Source organism: Herpailurus yagouaroundi, unplaced genomic scaffold, assembly GCF_014898765.1.
Source record: "Herpailurus yagouaroundi ecotype Mexico unplaced genomic scaffold, PumYag 77, whole genome shotgun sequence".
Lineage (NCBI taxonomy): Eukaryota > Metazoa > Chordata > Mammalia > Carnivora > Felidae > Herpailurus > Herpailurus yagouaroundi.
Genome location: NW_024412388.1, coordinates 22,020,925 through 22,034,444, shown reverse-complemented (window position 1 = coordinate 22,034,444; position 13,520 = coordinate 22,020,925). Strand labels below are relative to the sequence as shown.

Sequence of the window (13,520 nt, the reverse complement as noted above, 5' to 3'; positions counted from 1 at the left end):
CCAAGATGGCCCCGGAGGTATAACCTCTAAGAGGCTTTAACACCTGTTACCCACTTGTAGTGCCATTTAGAGGTAAGTATGAACTGGGTTTTTTTGTAGCTTTTGTGTGGAATCAAGTAGCACTGTCTGCTGGTTGTAAATCTCTGTTTCATTTAGGAATGAGTAACACACAGTAATCTTTTAAGTCCCAAGAGTTTTTTTCTAAATTGGGAATACGACGCTCATCTCTTGAAGGTTTGGGGGTTTTTTTGGGTTTTTTTGTTGTTGTTGTTTTTTTATGTTTTTTTAATCTGTGATTGTCTTCATGAACGTCAGTGTGTCACCAGGGAATATTTGACCCCTTTTCTTGTGGGATCTTTTCATTTCATTTACTCTTAGTAGTGAGTGTCAGAAAATTGAAAAGGACACGGGTGTGATTGCCCCGTCCCCTTTGAAGAAAGTAGCCATGTTGAGTTAAATACATTTTGTTATGACAAGGGTTATGGTTGTAATAGTTTGACCCACAAACTGTTCACAAGTGTGTTACTTTCTAGGAGTACTCTCGTTTTATAGGGTAGAAATACAGTGGTGGCCTCATCAAAGTGAAATCGCTTAACAACCTTTGATTCATTTTGAAACAGTTTTTGGATAGTTGAAAGGAATTGGCTTTCGAAAGGCCCATAGAGTAGTTACGAAGTAAGACTAAATTTGAACTTGATACAGATTCCTCTCTACCTTCTCTTCTGGAGGAATTTTGTTTTATGCTTGGTATTTAGGATATTGAATGTTCCTATTATGTTTTCTTCACCCCAATACATAAATATTTCTTTAGAGATGGCCTGGCCATAATGATGTTACCTTTCTCTGTTTTCCTAAACTTTGATAGACTATAAAATTTGGTAATTTTGCTAGGTGTTGTTCCACTAGTAACTTAGATTATAAATGTTCACAACTTACTGCTATCAATACCTATCAGATGCAGAAATGCTATTTCTTACCATTTAATATTTGTCATAAGATGCTGATATTCATGTGGGCATTTGTCAAACTGTGTCTGCTCTTTGGACCGCATCTTTCCGTTGGTGTATGGGAGGCAGTAACACATGTTATGAACGTTGACTTTAGGGTAGGAAAGACTCCAGGTGTTGGGTAGCCTCGGCAAGGTACTTACCTGCGTGGAGTCTTAGTGTCCTCTGTGAGCTGACAGTAAACCTTAGAGTTGTGAAAATTATTACAAAGAAATTTGAAGAAGGAAAATTCTGGTGGGCTGGAGTAGTCCTGTTAATAGTAGTTTGGAGTTAAACAAAAGTAAATCCAATCTTAGCTGCCTGTCATCTGCGAAGTATTTTCCTGGTCGCTGCTATAATCCTGATGTAGTTGGAAGTCTGTAAACCATACAGTATCCTTTGATTTCTGGTCCATTTTTTTCCATACCATTCATGCTTATATTTATATTTTTTGGTCCCAGTCACCATTTCTTACAAAACTAATTAAATGCATCCTTCTTAAATACATAATCTTGTCAGCATCCATTCACATCTACCACCTCTGGGCCTGACCCTCTGTCATCTCTATGCTGGTCTAATTTTTGCCGAGCCTTAAAACCAAAGACCGATTCCGGGGGTTGTTGTGGGACCTCCAGGATGGGGATTGCACAGAATAATCTTATTTTTCCTCTATTCTTCTAGTCTGTTATGTTCTGAACCCACACATGTTTTCCGAAGGACCAGATGGCTGACACTGGCTAATGGGAACCAAAAGACAAGAGTGAAAGTAACCCGGTTGTCACATACCCCAAGTTTAGAGGTGCCTCACCCTTCCCCAAGATCAATTTCTCTTTTCTCTGGAGACTTTACCCCACTTATCAAAAAACTTGAATACAGCCTGGCTTATCTGAGGTTAGATTATCAAGTCAAGCAGCAGCATTTGTTAAATGAAAAGGGTTTACTCAGGACTGGGGGAGAGAAGCAGCATTTGCTTTTACAAAGGCAGGGTAACCTTGTAGTTAAGAGCTTGAGTCTGGAGTCAGATGGATCTGGGCCACACCGTTGATGAGCTCCTTGACAATGAACAGTAGCTTAGCCTCTCCAAGCCTCAGTCTTCTCAGGTGTAAAATGGGAATAATTATAATGATCATAGTACATTCTTCACAGATGAAGAATGAATAGAATATAAGAGATGAATTATTTACCCTGTGCCAAGTACTACACTAAATATTAGTCTTTGTCATTAAAGAGCACGGAATCAAATGAGAGGATCAGCACAAAGAAAAAAGAACAAGTCCTTGAAAGGCCACGGAAACAGCATGTAAAACATAAAATAGAATAGAGCCAAAGAAGGTGCTCAGATGATTAGTCAGGCAAGGGTGTGAGACCTGAGTCTGTGGAAGAAGATCGGTTTGCTTCCCCTTGTGTAATCGAGGCATTCAGGTTTGGAGACCGGTCTAAACAAAGATATTTAGGAGTCACGGTAGGCCTCTGAGCAAAGGGATGCTGTAGGAGCTGGCTTTCCCTGCTACACCGAAAGACAGGTTGACTAAGAATGTGGAATTACTTAAGCTGATGAGACATGAAGAAGATGGCCTCAGGGGCCCAGCAGATGAGAAACCTGTAGAACTAGGCAGCAGACTGAATGGGCAACCGGAGAGGAATGGCTAGAGGTGATTATGGGTCCCGGGAGTGAATTAGATGGTCAGGGGCTCCAGCAGAGAGAAGTCATGAGGTAGGTTTTCTTCTTTGAAGGTGGGGAAAGACCAAGTGCAGACTGAGCTGTGGCCAGCGTTTGCAGACCAGGAATCCACACTAGCTCTAATCAGAGAGCTCTTGGTGTGCGGGAACTGCCAGTTTGCCGACGTGAAAAGAGCCCCAGACTGGGTACTGGTGAGCCCTGAAGTCGCACCCCAGCTCTGCCACTCAGTGAGCACGGGTAAGTCATCCACCTTCTCCGGGCGGCCTCGATGGCCCTCCCTCCTCTGAGGCTAAAGAAAGGGGAGGCCAGAATGCCCAGAGCCGCCTCCTTCCCGTCTCAGGATAGGAAAGGATCTCAGGAACCTACTTGATGTGGTAGGAGCTCCTGGTTGGCGGGTCATAAACAACCCACCGTTACCAGGAAAGTCAGATTGCAACCATAATCAGTGACCCAGAGCAGTGAAGGTGACACTGGTTAGCTCTACTCTGAGGGCCTGACCACTGCTTCCCTGGAATGTTGCAGACCTTTGGAGTGGGGGCAGTTACGTACGGTTCTCACGCACAAGCTTCTCTCTGAGTTGGCCTCAGCCGAGCGCTAGAGAAGGGCCGCAGAAGTGTCTGTCTGCCATTTCCCGAGCGCTTAACGCAGACAGCAAGGATTACTGTTTTAATTACTACCCTGTCAGTGTGTCCTGACTTTTTTCACCTGGTAAGCACCAAGTTGACTGAAGCGTAGGACCAACACTGAGTACTTTGAAAGAAAGCTGTTTGATTCCTGTTCACTGAATGCCATTTCTTTCAGGGTAGATTTAAGGGCCTTGCCCTTAAAGAACAGTGCCACTGACCCTAGTTTGAGGGTTCAAGCCACCCCATGGGTTAACTTCAACAGATGAAAATTTTTCCTTGGCTACAGCAACATCCCTAATCCCGACCAGCCATGGAGAGGTTCGGTTCTTACAAGGAAAATGAGTGAATGTGGGAATGGCTCACCACATTGGGAAAACAAAACTCACATCCTGCTGATGGTTGGCTGAGGACTGTCATGTCCACATACAAAGAAAAGCATGTGGCACAGTTGTAGGACAAAGGTGAGCAGAGATCTACTGTGGAAAGGGGCAAATGTTTCTTATAAAGAGAGAACAACCAAGGCGTGCCCCTCGGTAAGCAGCATTGGTGGGTGATCGCAGGCACACGCATGGAGGCTCGCTTTCCCTCGCTCCTCTCGTCCACTCCCCGCCAGCTGGCCGATAGCGGGCACCCCCCGTTAGTCACGCCCTGCCCGTTAGCTTGACGGCATGCCTCCAGAGAAGTCCTGCTCGTTTTTCAGACAGGACTCTTCCCCGGCCTCCCTATTCAGTGAAGACGTCTGGAAGACAGAGAGGACCCTACCCGTTCTGAAAGAGGGGGGATAGAAGGGCACATGCTCTCCAGGGGAGCGTGCAGAGTGGTGTCGGGGGCCGTTGGTGTAGATTGTTAGGACCAGGGGAAGCCTATTTAGCAGTAGCACGGGCTCGGATGATCATTCTCGGGTGGAAAAGTGTGATTAACATTTCTGAAAAGTGAAGTCTTGGAGTGCTTTCGTTTGAAAGCCGTGCGATTCCAGTTCCAGCGTTGCAGAGCTCTGATAGCCTGGGCAGGACACCTGCTGTTGGGGACCAGAGCACTGGCAGTGGTAGAAGCCTGGACTGAAGTGGACAGCAGCCCACATAACTCGGGGTGGCTTTTCTTGTGGCGTCCAGATACCTGTCCATACTGGGTAACAGTCAGGGTCCCCAGTTTTTAGGGAGAAAACGACAGGCACTCCCATCGTGTTTTGTTTGTTTGTTTGTTTGTTTTGGCTAAATTTGTCAGCACAAAACACGACCCAGAGGAAAAGAGGGAAAAGGCAGGAGCAGAGAAATGTTGAAGAAAGGTTTTCTCCTAATTGAAAAATAGTGTGCATTTAATAGGCCATACTTTTTCTTTCATACAGGCATGGGGCCGGGGGGGGGGGGCGCGGTGAGAGACGAGACATCCAGGAGTAAAGCAAGAAGAGGCACATTGGAAGGGTTTTGTTTGTTTTTATTTTTAGCAAGCCCTGCCATGGAGGGAGTTTTAAGTTTGTTCTTAGATTCATTCTCCTGAATTCCTTCATTTTCTTTATTCTCATACTGCATTATTGAAAAATGGTAGGTTTTAACCAAGTAGAAGGGGAAGGGTGTCCACAGCTGGAGAGAAATCTGTTGGTGGTGTCCGTGAGCTTACAGGTCACACCGGAGGTGGCGTGCATCTATACACGCATGTCGATGCGTACTGTGCGTTTACATGCATGTGCGTATTTTGTGTCCCTCCTTATTTTGACAAAAGGGTTCAAAAGCAGAGTGCTTTGGGGGAGATTAGTTTCCTGTTATTTGCTACAAAGCACAAAGGGATGTTCCCATCAGTTTAGAAAGATCCTCTGATGTCATTTATCAGGGAGAGCTTTATGATCTTGAAGGCACTAAAATTTAGTTGAGATATTAAAATCTAAAACTAAAATTGGGACCCATACAAATAGTTTTAAAAGGTACTCTAGATGATAAAAATTAAATTTATCCCTGTCCATCTGCCGCTGTTGTATTCCTCTGATGCTACCATATTGGCTAAAATTATGCCATTATAACATTTAGCTCTCATACCTTTGATGTTAGGAGAGGTCTTAGGGAAATGTAGTATAGCTCCCTCGTTTCACAGATGAACTAAGATCCAGGAGAATAAAATGATTTAGAGCTGGGTGGTAGCAGAACCAAGATTAGAACCCAGGCCAGTTCTTGCCACTCCAGTCTTCGTAGTTAGGAGTTTGCCCTTTGGAGTCCTACCACAGGCTTTGAACGCCAGCTCTGCTGTTTTATTATGCAAGTTCTTCAACACTGTGTGTCTCTGTTTCCTCATCTGTAAAATGGGGATAGTAGTACCTGGCTCTTGGGTACTGTGAATATAAGATAACATTGTCTAGTCTATAGAGATTACTTAATAAATGTTAAGTAACATTTTGTTGTTACTATTTAGTCGTCCTGCCTTATCTGGGGAACCCATTCACTGCATATTGAATGAAACAGTCATTCTTTCAGTAAAGCAGACCTAAATAAACAATAATGTGGTAAAGCAACCACACTGATCTGGTCTTTACTTTGCTCTCAAAACAGGAGTCCTGTCAGGTGTGGCTTGTGATGCAAGAGGATATTTGATTTAATCTTCCAAACCCACCCAGCATGCCCTTGGCCAAGAGCAGTGACAGTCACATGCCCAATATAATCCTTGGACTGGACTTTGACATTTAAAATGTCCCAAATGAGGGTGACCGGCTGGCTCAGGCAGTAGAGTGTGCAACTCTTGATCTCGGGGTCATGAGTTTGAGCCCGTGTCAGGCATAGAGTTTACTAAAAAATAATAATGAAAATTAAGAATTTCCCAAATCAGTTTTGTGGAGTAGTAGCCAAACTTTTTGTGCAAAATAAATTTGATTTCAAGGTGGCTATTTTAAGTGATTTGGATAACCCAGAAATGTGTCTACGAAGTGACCCACTTAAGAAGCAAATATTAAGGAAGGACTGATTTGTAAGGGCTGTTTTCCTCTCATAACACAAATTTGTCCCTCTAACTCAGGGAAGAATTTTATTGGCAAGGTATGCCTTGCTTCAGCCTCGGCTGCAAAGAAAGATTGGCCTGTCTGAGCATTGATTGTTGTTTTTAGGTAATTGTGCCTCCATTTAACAGATTGCCGTTACTTCCCCGTCCAGGTCAGAATGGGTTCTGCATGTAAGCCGTGGGGTAGAGTGAGCATTCACAGGATGGCCTTTGAGTCTGGGAGAGTGCATTTCCCCAGAGGTCTGACAGAAGCATCACTTGTTGTTAACAGAAGTTGGGCTTGCTGTTTCAGATGATTGGCAGAGCTTGGGGGCTTGCATATTCTCTGACCCTCGAGTCGCTGTAAATCCTAATTATCTTGAAGAAGACTGTTTGGATGTATCTGTGATTTGTTCAGTCTTTGGGAGTTGTTGGTGTCCTTCTGACATCACATTTGATGAGTCAGGGTCAGTGAATGGTGCTGAGCCAGCAGGCCACTCCTGGAGGGACACCGGGGGGCACTTCATCACGCCCGGGGCTGAAGGTTTTCTCGCATCGCTCGTTACTTAGCATCAGGCTCTTGCCCATATGATGCCAAGATCAGTGATGCTGTGGGCAAAATAGACCTATGACCAGTCTTGACGGCTAAATGAAGGAAGGTACTTTTGGGGGCAGGGGAATGTTTTATGATTCATTGAGAAATAAACCTAAGTAGAAAGTTTGATTTTTTTAATTTGTCTTTTTGTTTAATTTTTTGTCCCTAAAAATGACAGTGCAGCTTTCCTATTTTTTCCACTTTTAGGAAGGGAAGAAGCAGCTACAATTACATTATCGATTACAGATTTTCAGTGACTGTAAGGCACTTAACGTAGTTAAGTCAGTGATTGAGAGAGGCTTTGCTTTTGTCAAATAATGACCTTGTGTAGCATGACTCTCAACTAAGCTGCACGGCAATTCCAGCCTTATGGAAGCATAAAACCATGTTTTAGATTTCATAGCCCATAAACTGAGCCAGGTGGCTTCTGGATTGTATTACTGCGAAACATTTCCCATTGAACAACTGGATGTGTCTGTGACTTGAAGTTTGAATGCCACTCAGAGACATTTCAGCATAAAGAACCCACCAAAGTTGTCAGCCGTGTGTTGTCGCCTTGGGAGACTCTCGTTTGAAAGGAACTCTTCAGTAAAGGGAAAACTCCGCAATCTCAGGTTTCTCTCACTCATTTACCATGTTGCTGAGTACAGCATTACATGCTAAGGAAACTGGAATAATTTTGGTCAGGCTGGATGAACCTGTGGCAAGCCTTGTAACCTGTTCTTTGTTCCAGTGTGTTTAGACACAGCAGGACACTAGTCAGTGTTTGCCTGCGGACACAGCTTTGTTAAAGACATTGCTTGTAACTTTCCTTGGTGACTAAGTATAATCATTAACATGGTTTTGGTTTTTAAGTATAGGTAGTGGTCACAAAGCTAGACTTCACAGCCGTGGTGTTAGACCACACTGAAAGGGTACCGATAATATAGTTTATAGGGTGTTTGTTTAACCTTACTTAGAAATATCTGACACATTTGCTGTTGAGTATTGTAAGTTGTGTTCTTTACCAGGCGTTAGTAGGATTCGGGGGGGGAGGGTGTCTTCTTCGGGAAATGTGTTAAACTACCAAACCTCTTTGTCGGAACATTCCTAGCAGTACTACGTAAAGAAGTTTGTAGTCATACATGGATTTTAGAGAATTCCAGCCTACCTAAAACCTCATGAAAATGAATTTGCAAAACATGAGGAAGTGAATAGGTCTGAATTTTTTTTTCACTGATAATTTCTGGAACAAGTTAATTCACTTGTGACTCATTTGTTTAGGTAGAAGAACAGGAACTAGAAAACTTTTTTCTTTCACTGAGATTTGAGGTGCTGTGGATTGTTTACTCGGAACCTTATTCCAAGCACGACCTAATAGCTAGGGCACAGCGCCTGCACGCGGGTCTAGCTGTTCTCTAAGCTCTCACCTGGGGGCGAAAGCTACCAAAGAGGAGTTTTGATGTGACTTGAAAGAGCCGACACTCAGCCTTGTAGGGTTCCGTATTTTGATACCTGATACCAGGCGTCCCCTGTGGGGGTCTGTGCAGTTGTCACCAGAACTGCTTGGGGAACGAAAGAAGTGGTGTCTTGTGTGTCTTAGCCCGCCTCCTACTAGAAAGACAGGAGTCTACCTTGAGCAGCCTCCCCATCCTCTGGCGGGGCCTGTTGGCACAAAGCAAAGCGGTTTCAGCCACAGGGAAGAGAAGGCCGATCCTTAGTTTGCAGAACCCACCTAACCTTTGCTAAGCATGACCCTCGTTACTTTCTCTAACGGTAGCGAAGCTGGGCGTCAGAGCCGTGCCAACCGGGACTTCGTTTGCTCTCTTCTAGATATGGGTTTGTGGAGTTTGATGATCTGCGTGATGCAGATGATGCTGTTTATGAACTAAACGGCAAAGACCTTTGTGGTGAGCGAGTAATTGTTGAGCATGCCCGCGGCCCACGTCGAGACGGCAGTTACGGTTCTGGACGCAGTAAGCATTTAAAAGGGCATTTGTATCGATGACATACATGCCTTTGTTGTTCAATGTGAATTTTTTAAAGTAATTGATTAATTAATGTTACACTGAAATGTATTGATATTTAAGCCATTTGTTTTATAAATTATGTATCTTTTTAAATGTAAAATTGCAAATAAACATCTTTGATACTGTTTAATTTTAATTTAATTAATGACATAAAGTTCTTGTTTTAATACTTTTTAAAATATGTTTAATGATGTGTGTTTGTGTTGTTGTTTTTTTTCTCTGTAATGCAATTGTTTAACATAGATTTAACAAAGACCTCAATGTTTTAATTAAAAGAATCCTTTGAGGCTAAGATGACTGCCTGTTCCATTTGCTGACCTTGGGTTACCTTTCCATGCGTGGCTCTTTGAACCATTGTGGCCCTTGGCTGACCAAAACAGGAAGCCATGTGACGACCGCAACCTTTCCCCATTAGACCTGGGTGGTGAGGATCCCAAGGGTTAGACACAGATGAGATTAAACTGAAATAGGTGCCTGAAAATCTTTTTTTCGTATAAAATATTCACAAAAACTTTAATCACTGTGAGTAACACCAGTAACTGATTTAGTAATTTGGTTACTTATTTCTAAATTGTTAAATTGTTAATAGTTTTAATTTATGCATGTTAATTTTAAATATAATATTAATGAATATATATACTTACCACTTCGTAAATTAAATTAAATTTCATGTTTAGTTGATTGTTTTTTTAAAAAAAATCTAGTTTAGAATTAAGGGGTGGGGATAGAACTAAAATATATGTGCTGTGTTGTGGGGTGGGGGTAAATGGTACACTTCAGGGGAATATGTGCTGGGTCACTTTTTCCTTTTCCTCCACTGAAGTCATGTTATCTATTTGAACCTTCCAAAGGTGGATATGGTTACAGAAGAAGTGGCCGAGATAAGTACGGCCCTCCTACCCGCACAGAGTACAGACTTATCGTGGAGAATTTGTCAAGTCGGTGCAGCTGGCAAGACCTAAAGGTTTGGGCCTCATTAACCTTCTGGGATAAGGCTGGGCGGAGTTATGGTTGGGAAAGAGGTGTTTGTATGCAGGCCTAGGCAAACAGAATGTAATGGGATTACATGTTTGAAAGTTTTCCCAGAGCATTTGGGAATTCTTGAAAGGGTCCCAGGCACCTGGCCGGCTCCGTCGGTGGAGCCGCACGACTCTTGATCTCGGGGTTCTAGCTTCAGGCCCCATGTTGGGTACAGAGATTGCTTATTAAAAATAAAATCTTCGGGGCGCCTGGGTGGCGCAGTCGGTTAAGCGTCCGACTTCAGCCAGGTCACGATCTTGCGGTCCGCGAGTTCGAGCCCCGCGTCGGGCTCTGGGCTGATGGCTCGGAGCCTGGAGCCTGTTTCCGATTCTGTGTCTCCCTCTCTCTCTGCCCCTCCCCCGTTCATGCTCTGTCTCTCTCTGTCCCAAAAATAAATAAACGTTGAAAAAAAAAATTAAAAAAAATAAATAAATTAATTAAATAAAATAAAATCTTCTAAAAACGTAAAAATAAAAATATTTTTTACAAGTTCTGTAGTAGTACAAAAGACATCGGAATCTCACTCCTGTATGTTAGGGGACCATGGCTGTAAAGACAACCTGTGTTGGAGATTGTTATCCACTGTGCAGAGCTTGTTGCAGAGAGACGCCGTTGTAGTTTCTCAGCAGTAGAAGAAAAAGTTGCAAGCGTTTCCTGTAACATTAGCTGTGATCATGCAGCTTTGTGTCAGCTTCCAGTGTAGCTCTTCATTGGTGAGAACGACTGTCAAATTTTGTGTTCTTTCGTGTTTTTAATTTTTCATGGAATATTCATCCTGAAAGAGTCTTAAAGATTAAGGTCTAGTGCTGTGTTGATCCAGCATACTGATCCCAGCTTGTTTTTTGAGAACAGTGCTTTTAAGCTCAGTAGGGAAGAAATTAGTATCTTAACCTGGATAGTTTTAGAAGGACAGATGTAAAGGATATTCATTCACACTTCTGTGTCTTGCTTCTCACTTTTAGTCCCATCATTAAACAAGTCCTGTCTAGTGAAATCAGTGAGTATATTTAGGGTCAGCAAAAAGTAGTTAGGAATCTTACATTCACAGTTTTAGCTCGTCAGAGCAATTAAAAAAAATTTTTTGACTTTATTTTTTGAGAGAGATTGAGAGAATCCCAAGCAGGCTGCACACTGTCAGCACAGAACCTGATGTGGGGCTCGAACTCATGGACCGTGAGACCATGACCTGAGCTGAAACTAACTGAGCCACCCAGGTGCCCCTCATCAAAGCAGTTTTATATCCTCCCCCCCCCCCTTTTTTAATTTGTTCCCAACAGTCTTTAGATAAGAAAGGATGAGATCCAGAAAAGGTTAATTCACACATTTGATCTTAGCAGAAGAGCCTGGACTAGTACCTGAGCCGGTGTTTCTTCTAGTGCATGGTGCTGGTTGTGGACGAGGCCCTCACTGAGTGTCTCCCAGCAGGACTGTGCTCACAGGAGGAGCACCCCAGTGTTCTGAGAGTGAAGGTTGAGTGTTTGGGTAGAAACTGGAAAGGCTTTCAGACTTTTGGTTAAAATGGAGCCTAGCCAGTGTCTTCAGTTGATTTTATACATCTGTACCTTTGGTAGTTTCACTCTTTGGAAAGGAGAGCACTGGAGCGGACTTCCTTGTAAGTCAAAGCAGACTTAAGAACAGGGTTCTGGAGCCCACCTGTCTGGGGTGCATCCCAGCTCTGCCACTTGTCCGTTATTTTAGTTCAGCAAGTTACTTTCCTCTTGTGCCTCATGGTTTTCAACTATAAAAATGAGATTAATGCTCATTTTTAACTCAAAAGTTATTGTGAGAATTGAATGCCACTCAGTATAAAAAGTCCAAGAATAGTTCCTGGCACAGTAAGTGCTAGCAGTTAATCAAGAAAATGGAAAAATAAATTGAAGGGCTATTGTCTCTTAAATGTGTAAGTTCATAACACCCTGTGATGATGGTGTTGAGATGAAATTCCTCTAGTAGTCTACCTCCAGGGACCTGGAGATTTGGCAGTTTCACCCATCGGTTGGGGCAGGTAGTGTTAATTCAGGTTCTCAAGTCTGGCTGCTTGTGTTCAGGCCTCAGCTCATTCACTTACTGCCTGAATGAGGGCAAACAGTTTACTTAGTCTGTGTATTCTTCTACTTCTCTGTTCTGCAAAATGGGGGGAATAATTGTATCTTCTTCATGTGGTTACAGTTAGGGCTTTAGTTAAATCATCCCTGTCCATACAATAGACGTTTAACGGTTAGCTGTTATTATTAGTAATCTGGAAGTATGGCGGTATAAAACAAAAGTAGTTTTTGAAACTACTAGTAAAACGCCCTTTTACTAGAGTTCTCCTAGGTCTTGACCTGTTCAAGACAGTCCCAGCCTTGGTATAACTTAGTAGCATCCTCACTCAGTCTCAAATGTGTCCAAATTTGGATGATATTATATGGAATCCCTGTTTTCTACCCAGAACCCCCATTCCTGCAAATAATTCAGTTGAAGAAATTTTCTATAAAGTCATTCCTGGGCTGTGAATAATAGCAAGTGATTATGTATAACCTAAAGGTCCCAACAATTGGGAAATCCTCAAATAGTAATGAGCCACCCTAGTTACGAAGATTGTATATGTTAAGACACGTAACTGTTTTATGCAGTGAGCAAAGAAGGTACCTGATGGCATGTGTTCAGTGTTTGTAAAATACAGAGAGGAAAGCAATAAGAAAAATAAGTTTCTGTGGAATGTGTCTGCAGTCCACAAATGTTATGTGTATACTACATGCCAAGAAATAGAGGAAAATTAGCCAAAAATCCTTAAGTGTTAAATTTCTCTAAATCTCATAGTCTTTTCAAACACTAATCCGATCTCATCTTGTTTATACTTCCCTTTAGTGTTTATCTAGCATGTCGTATTCTCCCACTGGATTATGTTAAGTCCTCGAAAAGAATGAGGAAAGAGGCTTGTAGTGAAGGAACATGGGTAGTCATTGATCATTGAACCTTTGAAGCCCGAGCTTGACAGAACTATTTTGTTGCCTTTGTTTCAAAGACATAGTATATAGCAATTTCATTTTTTTTTTATTTTTTTTAAGTTTTATTTAAGAGATCTCTACACCCAGCGTGGGGCTTGAACTCACCACCCTGAGATCGAGTCACATGTTCTTCCTACTGAGCCAGCCAAGCACCCCTACCAGCAATTTTAAATAAAACTGAGATGCTAATCTCGTAATCCCTTTATGGATTGTATTTATATGTTACCCTGGATATTTTTCAGCATTTGTACGTTTTCAAACAAGGATTTACAGTGAAATGTAAAAGACCTAACTTTCACATTTACTCATGTGGTGACATGAGCCTCCAAAGGTGTTATAAACAAAAAGCTTGCCAGTATAAAATTCAGAAAATTATAGTTAAACACTTTCATATTCACACATCACGAAAGAAACAGTTAAATATTTATTGTGTCTACCTCTCACCTGATACTTTAAAGAACCTCAGGGGCACCTGGGTGGTTTAGTCACCTGAGCATCCGACTCTTGATTTGGTCACGATCCCAGGGTCATGGGATTGAGCCCCGCGTCAGACTGAACTGAGTGTGGAGCCTGCTTCAGTCTGTCTGTCTCTCTCTCTCTCCTTCCTCCCTTCCTGCGGGGGGGGGGGGGGGGGGGGGGGGGGGGGGGGGGGGGG

At 42.8% G+C, this 13,520-nt stretch overlaps 1 protein-coding gene across 1 annotated transcript in view; it reads left to right on the top strand.

The window, feature by feature from the left end:
• Positions 1-13,520, top strand: part of SRSF4 (serine and arginine rich splicing factor 4) — a 28,465-nt gene that overhangs the window by 9,350 nt on the left and 5,595 nt on the right. The window contains exons 2-3 of the mRNA XM_040467120.1: positions 8,659-8,801; positions 9,707-9,819. Coding sequence (XP_040323054.1) covers positions 8,659-8,801; positions 9,707-9,819 — 256 coding nt within the window. The remainder of the gene's footprint in view (positions 1-8,658; positions 8,802-9,706; positions 9,820-13,520) is intronic.